The sequence below is a fragment of the Ceratotherium simum genome, chromosome 24, assembly GCF_057802395.1.
Source record: "Ceratotherium simum simum isolate JZ-2026a chromosome 24, ASM5780239v1, whole genome shotgun sequence".
Taxonomy (NCBI): Eukaryota; Metazoa; Chordata; class Mammalia; order Perissodactyla; family Rhinocerotidae; genus Ceratotherium; species Ceratotherium simum.
The window spans coordinates 30,643,050-30,658,177 of NC_141923.1; the positions used below are offsets into that span (position 1 = coordinate 30,643,050).

The following is a 15,128-nucleotide window of genomic DNA, read 5'->3' on the forward strand; positions in this document are numbered from 1 at the left end:
AAGAGATGATGACTCACCCATGGTCACACAGTGAGCCCCTGAAATGGAGTCCAGTGAGCTCCATGCCCCTTCTCCTTCCCCCACTCCCACTCTGGGGGCCTGGGTCCTCTGCCACAGTCTCTCATCCCTCCCCTAAAGGGAGTGAAGTGCTCAGGTTCCTACAGGAAGGCTATGCCATAACACACCTTGATCTTCAGACACAGGGCTGAGAACCAATGGGAAACTCCGGGCTGATGAACCTGATCTTGCTTTGGTCAAGGATTCACTGTACGATGTTGAGCTGCCACAACTTTTCAGCCTCAGTTTATTCACCTGTAAAATGGAAATTGGGTTCTCATCTGCAGTGTGGCTCACAGGGCTGTGGGAGAGAGAGAATTAAATTCATGATCTTTAAGCTCCATTACAGCTAATGTGCTGTAATATAAATCCATTTTTCATAAAAAAATAATAATAGGTACTTATGAACAACACATTCATGTCAAATTCTGGTCAGATGAACAGGAGGTTACTTGTTTTCATCCAACAGGGCAGGATTCCGGAATGGCAGGGAAAGGAGAAACATACTTTCATATATCTGAGGTGGCCCTTTAGGAACAAAAGGAAAATTACGTTAAAGAAAGTAAGTTTTGACAAAATATGTTGGACCCACATAGAGAAGTGTCCCTACCAGAGTATTCTCTTTTTAGAAAACTCTTCTTGAGTGAAAAGAGTTGGAAAAAGTCAGTGTTTTGGGAGGACTTGGCTGGAAGGGGCCCGAGGGTTTGAGGGAGGGTTGGTACCCTCAAGAGCATCTTGGAGGCCCTGCTTCCTAATCAATGGCAGCATCTTCATTTTGTTAAAACATAGAAACAAAACAGAACAGTCCCAAACTACCCTCTGATGGTTTTCTCCTTTGCATTTTATTTCTCAATCCTATTCATTTTCTTGTCATTTCAGAGGGTTTTGGAAAATGATGAAAACGTAGAAGAAGGAAATGAAGAAGAGGATTTAGAAGAAGATATTCCCAAGCGAAAGAATAGGACCAGAGGACGGGTAAGCTGGGATGCTGTGAGGGAGGCAAGAGGTCAGGGAGGCCGAGGCCACACAAATAACTGATCCCCAGACTCAAAGTCGCCCTGTGATCAGATAGAGATCCTATCTGCGGTCTTGCAGACTATTTGGAGAGGACAACTCCAAAAGAGCTCTGATCCCAGGTGATAGCGTGCAAGAATTGAGAGCTGGCAAGAGGGTGAAGAGGAGGCAGAGGGTGCCCCAAGGGGATGGTGAGGGTCCTGGAAAGGTTGGGCGTGGGATCAGGGTGAGGGTGGAAGATGAAGATAATGTGACTGTTGTCCCCATTACTCGGTCATAAAAGAAGGCTTCAAGTTTCCTGTCTCTGGGGCTGCCCCAGAATGACAGGGTCAGGACACCTGCTTTGGGGTGCACTTCACTAGGCAGAGAGTAGGAGCAAGCTGGGAGAGCACGGGGACCATAGCTGATGGTTCCCAGGTGGGGGTAGCATGGGTTTTGGAGGCCCGTGGGCCTCGAATGTGGCAAGAAAGGGCCAGAAGCCTGGAATGGCAGAGGGAAAATCTATGGTGGAAGGAATAAAAATATAAGAGTGACCTTTGAGAGAAGGGAGCCTAACCTGAGTGGTACTCTCAGGTATTCAGGTGGGTCCCCCAGAGTCCTCACGTTCAAGCCCAAAGGGGCTTTCCATGGTCACCTTCAGGGGTCTGCAAGGACATCTGACAATAACCAGTTGGGGTGGCACCTCGGGGTGGACTGCTACCTTCCATCTAAGAATTAACTCTCTTAGGCCCATCCGGCTCCTCCAGGCTCTAGGCAGACCCTTACCCTCCCACGACAAGAGGCTGGTCCTGGGTTCCCTGTGGGTTTGGGTCTAGCGATAATTATGGCAAGCTTCTCTATACATCAGAATGTATAGTATACATCAGAATCACTGGCAGAGCCTATTGAAATGCAAACTCCTGGGACCTACTCCCAGAAGTTCTGATTTAGGAGGTCTGAGTAGTGTCTGAAAAGCTGTATTATAAGCAGGTTCCTAGGTACCTGGGGCAAGTAAGTGGTCCAGTGTGCCCACACTGAGCTAAGATGCTCCAACCTGTTGACAAGAGCTGGAATTTCTCAGTCTGGGCAGGGCAGCCCTCTGATGCTGCACACCTTGTATAGTTGCCACCCAGCTTCAACAGTGATCAATGTGGTGACTGTCTTGTTTTATCCATTCTTTACGCCCACTTTTTGTTGGTTTGTGTTTGTTTGATTTTTTGGTGTGTGGAATGTTTGAAACCAAGTTCTAGACGTTGTCATTTAACCTGCACAAACTTCAGTGTATATCTCTAACGGATATCATACCCAATAAAAAGAACAACTTTTCTAATCTCTACTACCCAGACCCTGCTCATTTTCCCAAAAATACCTCTTTTCAGTTGGTTTATTTGAAATCTAAGCCTCTTGTATTCTATAACATACCTCTTTCTTGCTACACCCTACCACACACATATTTTTTTCTCCATGCCATTTATTTGTTGAAGAACTTGGGCGATTGGTCTTATGGAATTTCTCACATTCTAGATTTGGTGGACTGGTGGTATTTAATGTGTTCCTCTATTCTCTTTATTTCACCAAAACTGGTGGATTGATTAGAGACTTGATATTTGTGTGTGTGTGTAAATATGTTTTTGATGGGGGCAAGTATCTTTCCTGGGTGGTGATGTGTGCTTCTTCTTGTGTCACATTAGGAGGCACATGTTGACCAGTTGTTCTGCTTTCGGTGGTGGTAAAGTTGATCAGTGGATTTGGGTGTTGTCAGCCTGATCTCTCCTTATAAAGTTCCCCATCAAGTCTTCATCTAATTGTTTCAGCAGCCATTGATGAACTTGCCTAGACCCATGACTTCACTGGGGGTTACAAAATTATAAATATCTAATTCCATCATTAAAGGAGGCTTTAGAATGTGGAATTTCTGGGCCTTTTGTGGACTTGAAGAGCTGTATACCTTCAGGCCTGCTTCCATCACTTTTCTCACCTCAAATCACACTTACTTGAGTAGATTGTGCAGAATGGTCCTCTTCACATCTTCTCCACTCCCAATCTAAATCTGGACGATTGAACTAACAGTCAGCAAATATGAATTGAGTGTCTTCTCTAAGAATACCAGCAGTAGTGACAGCAGCCATTTATATTTACTGTGTACTCACCATACACCAGGCAATGTGATGAGGCTTGTTATGATAAGAGCTACCGTATAGAGAGTGATAGCTATTTATACTGCATTCTCTATTTCTGCACTGTCTGTTATGGCAGCCACTGGCCACATGTGGCTACTGAGCCCTTGGAATGTTGCTAGTCCAAATTGAAATGTGCTGTAAATGTAGAATACTAGATTTTGAAGACTTGGTACGAAAAGAGTGCAGACATCTCATTCATATTTTTTATATTGATTGCATATTGAAATGATAATATTTTGAATACATTGGGTTAAATAAAATATTATTAAAATTAATTGCATGTTTCTCTTTTTACTTTTTTTTTAATGTGGCTACTGTAAAATCTAAAATGACGTGTGGCTCACATTATATTTCTATTGGCCAGCATTGCTTCTTTCATTCCCATAAATTGGTATTATTACTCCCAGAGAGGTTAAGCAATTTGCTCAAGGTCATCCAGCCTAGTAAAGAAGAAGCCCGATTTGAACACAGGTCTGTGCTTTTTCCACTGAGTCGTGCCTGGTCCAGTGCCCAGCGTGTAGCCAATGACCAGTTTGTTGAATGAATGAATGAATAATGGAAAAAGAAAGAAAAGTCATATTTCAACTTCATGGGAGCTGAGAGAAGGCCCGAACACGGTGAGGGGCCTGGATGGGGCCTAGACCAGCTTCAAGCCCACCTGATGCTGACCAAGGGGCAGTTGAATGGCTCTACATTGTGCAGTGACATTGCGGACATGCCACCCATGGTGGGAGCCGTGGAAGGACCTGGAAGAGTGTGGGTGAGCCTGCCTGTACTAGAATAAGTGTGTGAAGCTGCTTCACCCATAGCCTCAATTAACCCACCCTCTAAAGTGGCATATTCAAGCTGCTGCTGGCTCCTGGAGGACCATCACTCCTATTTCTGTTGACAGGACTGAGAGGCAGTCTAAGGCCCTACACCTCAATGTGTGGTCCCTGGATGTGTAGCCGCAGTATCACCTGGGAGCTTGTTAGAAATGTGGGACCCCAGACTTCACCCTAGATGGACTGAATTAGAGTCTGCACTTTAACAAGACCCCCAGGTGCTTTCTGTGCTCATTGAAGAAGTCAGGGCTAAGGTAGTGATTATACAAACAGCCTCTGCCTTGTTTGAACTGTGAGTTCAAATCCCAGCTCCGCCACTTACTAGACTTTGGGTGAATTATGTAACCTCTGTTGTTACATAATTGGCCAAATTATATAAGTTCTCTGGGCCTCAGTTTCTTCATCATTAAAATGGGGATAATAATACACAGCCAATTTTGAGTGCTTAATAAAGGCTAGATATTGTTAGGAGGAGACAAGCAAAGAGAACAACTGTTGGAGCTTTGACAATGGAGATTCCCTGAGGGGTGAGGGAAATTCAGACCCAACAATTAATAAATGTTCTATGGCAAATTTAGCCCAAGAAATCAAAGCTGTTTAAAATTCATGAAATTCCTCAGTCATTCCTGTGAGTATTATTAATCAATCCATCAGTCAATCAGTGAGTATTTATTGATGCGCTGTGGTGTAGTCGGGTGCTTCTCAGACTTTAATGTGCACGTGAAGCACCTGGTGACCTTGTTAAAGTGCACATTCTGATGCTGTTGGTCTGGGAGGTGGGGACTGAGATCTTGCCTGGTTAACAAGCTCCCGGATGATGCCAGTGCTGCTGGTCTGAGGACCACACTTTAAAGAACAAGAGTGTAGAGCAGTGGTTCTCAATTTTTGATCTCAGGAATTCTTTACTTAAAAGTTACTGAGAGGCCCAAAAGCTGTTGTTCTGGTGGGTTATAACTAGTGATATTTACTGTATTAGAAATTAAAACAGAAAAACTGTTAAGCTTAAGAATACACGAGCACACAGTGTGATGACGTCAGCATGTCATGTAGCTTCTGGAAAACTCCATTGTGCACTTGTGAGAGAATGAGAGAGGACATTTCAGATAACGTTTTAGTACTATTATGAAGATAGTTTTGACATTGCAGACCCCCTGAAAGGATCCCTGGACCACTATTTGAGAACAACTGGTATAGAGGAACTAGCTCTCTGCTTGGGACTGAGTCTGTCCTAGTTGAGGGTCTTTAAGTTTTGGGAAACTCAATGGCTTAAGCAAAAATTGGAAGTATTTGACAAGCTGCTGGGCCAATGCCCCAAATTTGAGCAATTTTTGAAGATTCAGACCTCAAGAAGGAGAAGAAAATGGAAGGGATTTAGGGTTGGGAAAAAGTAAGGAACCCAGGCAGCTTCTAGCCTCCACTTCTCCTTCCTTCGTTCTTCTCTTACAAGACTGTCTTTCCTGCTTCTCTGTGCACATGGTCCCACAGCTGCTGAATTTATGGGTCCCCAGTTCAAGTGACCTGTACTAACTAGAGTCACTGTTTCCCAATTCCAAGTCCCTTGGTGGTAGAATCTGATTGGCCCAGCTTGGGTCAGGTGTCTACTCCTGAGCAGCCAGTCAACTGTGGCCAGTGGGGCAAGTGCCGTGTGGTACAATCATGGCTGCCATGGTCCCGCAGCGTGTGAATGGGGAGGTAGAGTGGGGAGGGTTGTTGTCAGAGAGGGAAGAGTGGTTTCTTTTGGACAGTCAGCTTCAAAGTTTTCTATAACAGTGTCTGGAAATCTGGGTCTGCTCCTTCTACTGCCTCTGTAACTGTGGACAAGTCACAAACCCTCTCAGAACCTGTTTCATCAAGTGCCAAATGGGAAACCTAACATTGCTTGGTTTAACTCAGAGGGTATTGTAGGAATGAACTGAGCTAATATGTGGATGCTGTGTGCCCAGCACAGTGCCAAGTGTTGGGGGTTCATAATAAAATGTGAAGTGCCATCTTTGCCCTCAAAGACCTTGGAATTAAATTGAGGAGAAAATACTAATAGCCATGATACAATTAGAAAGCAGCAGTCTTCTGACTGTGCACTAACAAAAGGCAATAAGAGTTTAGAGGAGAGAGAAAGAGATCAACTTGGGCAAAGAGGGGAAATAACGTATTGAACACTTCCTGTAGACACAGTGCTGTCCTCTGTGGTTTCACACACCCTCAGCTCCAGCCTTTTCAGCAACTCTGCAATAAAGGTGTTGCTAGGCCTATTTTTCAGTTGAGAAAATGAATGCTTAGAGAAGTAACTTCTCCAAAGAAACATAGCTGGTGTAAGACACATAGCTGGTGTTTAAATGTATGTCTGTCTGACTTTAAAGCTGATGCTCTTTTTACACCTCAATGTGGCAAGAGGAAGATTCTTGGAGGAGTGGGATGTTGGTGGGGCTAAAGCATGGATCAGATGTGGATGGGCAGAGGAGAGGCTGGTCCATGACAGGGCTCAATAAAAACAGTGGCGGACGTAGAATGAGTGTGAGGTGAACCTGATGGGATTGGCACTAGGTTGTCCCTGGATGTGTTGAGTGGGTTTAAGATGGCAGTGACTGAATGGGTAAATGAATGAAGGACCACAGATTCCTGTCCTTCACTCCTTTCATCTCATTGTCCTGGGAGTCATGCAGGGTGGATTGCAGAGGGCAGTGCATGGGTAGAACCCCAGCTGGTGGTTCTTTGAGCAGTTCAGGGGTTAATTGATGAGCTCCTGGATTAAGATGTGAAATAGAAGGGAAATGCAAAACCAAAGATGGCCTTTGAAAGAAGAAACAATAGCACTTGGATATAGAGAATGAATGAGAAGAAGCAAACATGATTGACTTACTGACCGAACAACTGATTGATTGATTCATTTATTCAGCAAACGTTTATTAAGTGCGTCTTAAGTGGCTGGCCCTGTGCCAGGTTCCAAGTATGGTGGTGGCCCAAAGAGACATGTTTTCTATCCTTATGTGGGGAAGACAGAAAACCAACAAGTACACAACACACCTATAACATGTCAGACAATGCTACGTGCTAGGATGAAACGTAGAGCAGGGTAGGAGAAAGAGAATGATGGAGAGGGTATGTGTGGACATCATTGGTCAGGGAGGGCTTCTCTGAGGAGGTGACATTTGAGATGACAAGTAGGATTCCGAGTTTCCAAGCCTGAGATAGTCCAGGAGACTCTAAGTGGTACTGCCACGGGAAGAATCTCATGCTTGTCCCCTCAGTGCCCTATGGCCATGCTCCCCATTTTGCAGTCGAGGAAACTGAGGTGCAGGGAGCGGGGGTAGCACACAGTCCCCCTGCGGGTCAACCCTGCAGAGTGAGATGAAGCCCTGGCTCTCGGCAGGGCCCTCCGCTTCCCGCTGGCTGCTCCCCTAGAAGCCTGCCTGCTTCCAGTTCCACCGTCTCCTCCTCCTCCTCTCCCAGGCGGTATTTTTAGTCTCGCAGAGCCCCTTCCCCGCTCTGCCGTTGCCTCCGACATTCTGCTTGACTTGCTTTCACCTGCTCCAAGGCGGCTGTGACAGGGCTGCGGGCTGCACACGTCAAGCTGTCCCTGGCTTCACGGAGGGGGCGAGGGGGGGTGAGGGCAGCTGAGGGTGACCACCCCGGGCGTGTGGGCAGGCGGGGAGGCCTGTCAGTGCCTGGGGTGACTGCCAGCGCCTCACAGCTCCCTCTTGGGGTCAAGTCTGAGTAATGAGGGCGAGAGGAGGGGGCTGCTGGCTGTCGTGTGTGCAGCGGTGGGGGGCAGGGAGGCAAAGAGAGAGAGAGACCGGTGGGAGGGAGGGAAGGAGGGAGGTGGAATTTTGTGATTTGTTTTGGAGAGAGACAAGCTGAGGAGGTGGCAGAGGTGGTAGCTTGGCAGGTGGTGTTGATTGTGAAGTGTGTGTGTTTTGTGAGAGTGGCTGAGCATCGCGGGCCTGGGGTACAGGCCTTTCCACTGTGAAATCCCCAATGAGTATGTGTGAGAGAGAGAGAGTGTGTGTTTGTGTGTGTGTGTGTGTGTGTGTGTGTGTGTGTGAGCATCGCAGGCCTTTCGACTGTGAAGTCCCCAGGGCCGCTTTTCCAGGCCAGGCCCCTGGGATTGTCCTCTTTTCCTTGCATCCCAGGTTGCTGCCATGTTTTATTTCTCATCTGCTGCACCTTCCTCTCTGTCCCCAAAGACCCCAGCAGGCCCTTTCCTGGGTTGAGGGTTTACTGCTGCTCGTTACAGGAGAGTGACCTGGAGGAGGCTAGGGTGTTACCCACGTGACTGGTGTGGGACTTACAAAGGTTTAAAAATAAACCTTGCCGAGCTCTTGTAGCCACTGTCCCAGGGCTGCAGAGCTGCCAGCTCCCTCTCTGCCTGGTCTCTTCTATCCTTGGAGGTAGAGCTCATCCCACCCCCACCCCAGGTTATGCTGGCTCTTTCTGGAGATGCACACAGGGTGGTGGTTTCAGGAGTCCAGCCCCCGGGGACGGTGAGGTGTTAAGGTCTCTGTCACTGCTAGAGGCCTAAGGCAGACCACACATGGAGGCCTTAGCTGCAGCCCATTCCTATGCAGTAGCCTGAGCAGCGGGGAGGGGAGCTCCCCACATGCCCGGGCTCATGCCCTGGGCCCCGATGCCAGGCCTGGCTGGCTCTTGAGAGACTGGAGTGAGGGGAGTGTGAACATAGGAGCCTGAGGTCATGACTGCAGTTGTGCTTCTTGCCCCTGTCAGGAATTGCTCCCAACATGCTGGTCATCTGGTCAGCTGAGGAGAGCAGGGCTGGCATCTTCACACGGGGTCAACGAAGCTCGAAGGCTAAGGAGTCAGAGGAAGAGGTCTAGTGGCAACAGTAGAGTACGGGAGTTCGGTAGATACAGGCTTTGCAGTCAGATCATCCCGAGTTGGTGTCCTGGCTCTGCATTTAGTAGCCAAGTGACCCAGGGCAAGCTACTTAACCTCTCTGGTGCCTCAGTCTCCTGATCTGTAAAATGGAGCTAGTAGCAGTGCCTCCCTCTTGGAGCTGTGAAGATTTAATGAGATGATACAGGTGAGTGGCTGAGTGATTTGGAGCAAGTTACCTAACCTCTCTGGGCTTCAGTTTCCTGGCCTGTGAAAGGGGTTGGAATTGGTACAAACATGGTGAAGCTTGAATGAGGAGATGCAGGTGAAGCACTCAGGGCCTCACAGAGTACGTGCTCCAAAACTGTAGTGACAATCAGAGTAACAAGCATCCCGATGCCCCAATGTCTCCCCAGGCCCGTGGCTCTGCAGGTGGCAGGAGGAGGCACGACGCGGCCTCTCAGGAAGACCACGACAAACCTTACGTCTGCGACAGTAAGTACAGGCGATGCCGCCTTCCTGTCCCTGCCCCACCCTTCTGTGTGCATCCCTGGCTGTCAGCCCCCAGCCCCGGGCTCGCAGGCTCCTCCTCTTGGGCCCGCACCCCCAGCTCGCATGCCTCCCCCTCGCCGCTGTCACCACCTCCTCTAGCTGCTGCTCCTGGCCTGCACTTCTGCGTGAGGGAGAGCAGGCTGGGCAGGCCTCCCCTCTTCACTCCCCCGTCTGGCAGCGCCCTCCTCTGTGGCTTTCCTCCAGCTCTCTCTCTTTCCCTCTCTCTGGGATTCATCCTCTCTTTCTTTCTCTATTTCAGAGAGTTACAAACAAAAGCATAACTCAAAATCCTCTGACAAAGGTGCTTAGGCCCTGTGGCTTCTCGTTTGCTTCCCTTTAATTTCCTTCTCTCTCTCTCTCTCTCCTGTCCGAGGTAGGGCACGTTATGAATCTTTCTCTGACGATGACTTAGTTTAGTAAATGGCCCTCGATCCATCTCCAGACTTCCTTGCTGCTTCAGAAACATCTTTTGGACAAGCGACTGCCTGGCTCCTGGGTTTAGGGTCCGCAGACAGAGCTGGGGGGTGCTGAGGGAGAGAGCAGCAGGGAGCAGTGGCAGTGGCTGGACCTCCAGAAACCTTCAGCTTTCCGAGTGATTGCGGTCAGCTCCAGTGAGCTGTTGTCTCTCTCACCTACCCAAGCATTGGGTGGTGGGTCTAAAATCCTGGCCCCAGTTATCTTCTCACTGTATCGGTTGCCATCTGCTCATTTCATGGCAAGGGAGGCCCTCGAAACTGCTCTCCCTAACCATCTTCTCTTCCCGTCTTCTCCTCTCTGAGGACGCAGAGCTCTGCCAAGGGAGAGAAGGGGCTGCAGAGAGAATGGCAGCAAATGACTGAGGCAGGGCCCTGGCACGGTGGTCCCTCTGGCCGCCCCGCCAGTGTCTGCAGTCTCCGTGCAAGCAGGGAGAGAGCCGGGGGAGATGGGGCACAGGAAATACGGTGGGGCTGGTGCGTTTTCCTCCCTCTTCACTGGCCTCTTTTGATTGCAAAAAGTTGTTCTGTGCTCGGTGGGGTGACAGCTGGTTGGAGAACATTTTGCTAGAAGAATTCAAACTCCATGACCCCCATTTGGCTGCTTAATACACCGTGCAGATGACACTCCTGAGCCGACTCCTGCAGGTAACATCTCCATCCCAAAGCAATTCCTGTTCAGGATGAGGAGGGAACAGGGCATGGGGTCCAATTCCTCTTGGCGATACCAGGAGGTGCCTGCTTCTGTCTGGGTCTTGCTTCCTGGATGAGGTTCAGTTTTGTTCTGATGCCTAAAAGCCCAAGCATGCTAGCTCTTGGGAGACTGGTTCTGGGCTGGAAAGGGTCCTTCAGACCCCCACAGAGCAGGCTTTCCAGCTGTGCCCCAGCTATCAAGAATGTCAACACCTGCTTTGGAACTGGGGCATTGCCACTCAATTGCTTTAAAGATTTTATTTATTTATTTTTTCCCCCCAAAGCCCCAGTAGATAGTTGTGTGTCATAGCTGCACATCCTTCTAGTTGCTGTATGTGGGACGCGGCCTCAGCATGGCCGGAGAAGCAGCGCGTCGGTGCGAGCCCGGGATCCGAACCCGGGCCGCCAGCAGCGGAGCGCGCTCACTTAACCACCAAGCCACGGGGCCGGCCCTCAATTGCTTTAAAAAAAACTTTATTTTTATGTGATTTTCTGCCACCATAGCCAGTGGGATTACTTTTTGCTCTAGCTCTACAGCTTTCATTGGATTCTCAGCCAATCACAATTCCATATATTCCCAGAAGGGCACACCCATGTGCCCTTCTCCCACCCCTCAGTTCATCTCTTCACTCCTTTGTCTCTGACGGCTGCCTCTGCCTCCTTACGTGTTATCTCCATGAAGCACCCTTTGTGTGTGTCCCTCTCTTGCCTTGCTCCCCTCATTCTGTGCAAAGTGCTTGCGTCACACGCACTCCCCCCAGCTCCTGTGGCTTTGTTGAGGGGCTCTCAATGCTCTTCACCATTTCCTGTTCCACTCCCCACAGGGTCTCTTCCTCCTCCTGTTTACGCTGTGGTGCTTGGGAGGCCTAATCGGGGGCCTGATGTTGGCTTTCTGGAAGTCTCAGTGGCTGATTTCTTGGCTCTGCCCCCACAGGCGCTGCCTCCCTTTTCCTCCCTCGGCGGATCAAGGTCCACCGTAGATTGCCCTTCTCTCTCCTGGCTCTCTTAGGAAATTGTGTGGCAGCTCAGTGATTAATAGACTTTATTTTTATCTGGTGCCCTTCAGACATGTGATCCTTTGGGATAGGAATGACCTTTGGAGAGGTCATGAGGCCCACCCTCCACCCCCGAACTGAGCAAGGAATGCTTTTAATAATCTCTAATGCATCCTAAGTAGAGAGGTGTCTGGTCACCTCCTTGAATGTCCCCAGGGATGCTGTTACCATAAGCTGCCCTTTCTTCCCTGATTCCAACTGTGCTTTGAATGATTGTTTTTCCTTAATAGGAGCTGAAATTTTTCTCTCCTCCAGGCCCCTTTGTCTTTTGCACATCTTTTTCCCAACAAATAGGCACATTCAGCGTTTTGTCTATTATGGAGGCCCTCTGAACATCCCCTTGGATTCTTGGCTTACCCAGGGCCACATCCCATAATTTCTGCAACAGCTTGCTCTGAATTCACTTCCAGGGTTAGAGTTAAGCTCGGGACTCCCATTGGAAGTAGCACCAAGGCCAAGTGGCTCAAAGAGTAGCAGACACATTTCCTTCTTTATTTTACACATCGGCTCTTAACACAACCCATGTCGGTAGAGCATAGAAGTATTTGGCCAGCCCGTTGCGCTGTGCACCATCTCAACAAATTCCCATGTGGCACCTGTCCTGACCCCAGGCTAATGCCTCTCCAGGTGTGTGCTCTTCTCTACTTATGCATTTGATTATTCCTTCTTCCATAAATCACTCTGCATCCAGCCCTATTGAGTCTCAATAAATAGATACAATAATATGTGACTTCAATATACAAGATTCAATAAAGGCAAATTTAAAGACATTGCCCAGTAGTTAAATTTTATTCTCCATAGATTCACAATCCCTGCCATTTTTGTATCATCTGTGGTTTGATTTGCATAATCCCCACTCCATCTTTTGAGTTATTTATGAAAATATTAGGCCACTGTGGACCCCACCACCTCTTTCTGGGTTTATGTGGGGTAGTAATAGCTATTTTTCAGATGCAATTGTATTTAACCCTTCCTGGTATATATTCCTAAATACAGTTGTCCTATTATGTTCTTGGTCCAAGTTTCCCTTTCAAGATGGGTGGTTGAAATATTATCTTAGCTGCTAACTTCAGGTGATAGATGGTTTGCTTGTTGCTTTTCACTCAGCCATTGAATTTATTCCATCTCAGAGAAATATTAAATCATTTGAACATAATTTACTTTTTACCCAATCCATGATGTGTGCGTATAGATGAATACTTCATTTTCCAGGAAGTAACCAATCTCTATTAAATTATCCTGAAAGTTTACCAAGCTTAAGGATTAAAGTTCTGTTTCTTCCCTTTCAATCTCTTGCTAGAGGAAAAGTGTTACCCACAAACAAGGCAACTGAGTCTGCCTTTGTGGGCAAGGCTGTCAGTGTTTGTCCAGGTGTGGACCTGGACCACATGCACAGAGATAACGTAGATGTTTATTAAAATGTGGATTCCCAGGCCTCACCCCAGACCTCCTGTCTCAGAACCACTGGGAGCAGGCCCAGGAACCTGCATTTTTTGAGAGCTCCTAGAGGACAGTTAAGAATATTGACTTTTGAGAATGACTGGTCTACTTCATTCAAATTCGAAGGCTTCTGGCCTCTGACTGCTCAGCCCTTATATTATTCCCTGCTTTTTACATCTGGAAGTTCTAGAGTCTCCAGGAATTCTCCAGGCAGAGTGCCGCTGGCTTGCATCATTGTTTTAGTTGGTCTCTGTAGAATCTTTCCTTTCCAATTCTTTGCGCATTGATATAAAACTCAGCAGTCCCAGATAAAACTCAGCAATCCAGCACTTGACTTTAGTTTACTTAATAGCTTTAAATCCGAATAGTATCATTAGCCCCCTTTTGTAGATGGGATGGTCACTGGAGATAGATGGATGCGTGAGAGCAATCCTTGGGTTTGGGCTATTGGAATGTTTTAAAAATTATTTCAGGAGTAGGCCTCTTCTTTTCCTAACTGCTCCCAACCCTGTGTTTTCTGTTAGCATCACTGGGGCAGACTCCTGATGAGAGATCCACGTTTCCATTTTCTTTGTTCAAAGGGCATCATAGGAAAGGAGCTGGTGGTGATGGGGTGGTACTCAGGGAGTGGGAGAACATTTTGTCTCTAAGCATTAGCCATCTAGGGAGGAGCAAAGCAGCCATCCGCCCTTTTGCTGGGCACAATGGAAGTGATCTATGAAGTTTTTATTTCCTTCCCAGTTTTTAAAAAAAAATTTTGTTAATTTTGATTTTGTTTTACTGTAGAAAGAACACTTAACATGAGATCTACCCTCTTAACAAATTTTTCAGTGTGCAATATTTATCATTGAACATAGGTACAATGTCGTACAGCAGATCTCCGGAGTTTATTCATCTTGCTTGACTGAAACTTTATGCCCGTTGGTTAGCAATTTCCTATCTCCCACTCCCTACCAGCCTCTGGCAACCACCATTCCACTCTTTGATGCTATGAATTTGACTGTTTTAAATACCTCATATAAGTGGAATCATGCAGTATTTGTCTTTTTGTGACTTGCTTGTTTCACTTAGCATAATGTTCTCAAGCTTCATCCATGTTATTGTATATCGAAGAATTTCCTTCTTTTTTAAGGATGACTAGTATTCCATTGTATGTGTATACCACATTTTCTTTATCAGTTCCTCCATTAATGGACATTTAGGTTGTTTCCACATCTTGAATATTGTGAATAATGCTGTCATGAACATAGGAGAGCTGAGATCTCTTTGAGATCCTGATTTCAGTTCTTTTGGATAAATACTCAGAAGTGGGATTGCTGGATCACATGGTAGTTCTAGTTTTAATTTTCTGAGGAGCCTCCATATTGTTTTCCATAGTGGCTGCACTGTTTTGCCTTCCCACCAGCAGTGCACAGTGTTCCAGTTTCTCCACAGCCTCACCAATGCTTATCTTTCATTCCCAGCTTTCCTGATCATGGTGATAACTCCTGCTAATGGCTGCTTACAGTGTGCAGAGCACTGTGCTAAGTATTTTACATACGTTGTTTCTGGAAATCCTCACACTAACCTTGAGAGGCTGGGACAGTTGACCTCACATTACTGTGGAGAAACTGAGGCTCAGAGAGGTAAAGGGACTTGTCCAAGGTCACAGAGCTGGTTAATGCTGAATCTGGGACATCAACCCTGGTTTCTCCAGCTCCAGAGCCAAGACACCCCGGGACATCTCCACATAGACTGCTGGTTAAATATGCCCTCCTACCCTGGAGTTTGGTTCTCATAAGAGCTGAGGAAAAAACATGCTTTAAAAGTGAATTTGGGCTGGCCCAGTGGCATAGCAGTTAAGTTCGTGCACTCCGCTTCAGTGGCTTGGGGTTCGTGGGTTTAGATCCCGGGCGTGAACCTAAACACTGCTCATCAAGCCATGCTGTAGCGGCATCCCATATACAAAGTAGAGGATGATTGGCACAGATATTAGCTCAGGGACTGCCCTCCTCAAGCAAAAAGAGGAAGATTGGCAGCAGATGTTAGCTCAGG

General features: G+C 47.4%; 1 protein-coding gene across 4 annotated transcripts in view; it reads left to right on the forward strand.

Annotated features, from left to right (window-relative positions):
* Positions 1 to 15,128, forward strand: part of DPF3 (double PHD fingers 3) — a 241,609-nt gene that overhangs the window by 140,643 nt on the left and 85,838 nt on the right. For 2 of the 4 annotated variants that reach the window (XR_015556157.1, XM_087448284.1), the window contains exons 5-7: positions 527 to 619; positions 937 to 1,032; positions 9,298 to 9,376. Coding sequence is in view for 2 of the 4 variants with exons in the window: in XM_087448284.1 (XP_087304410.1) it covers positions 527 to 619; positions 937 to 1,032; positions 9,298 to 9,376 (268 nt within the window). In the remaining 2 variants the exon portion in view is untranslated. The remainder of the gene's footprint in view (positions 1 to 526; positions 620 to 936; positions 1,033 to 9,297; positions 9,377 to 15,128) is intronic. The other 2 variants (XR_015556158.1, XM_014784367.2) reach the window with 1 other exon arrangement.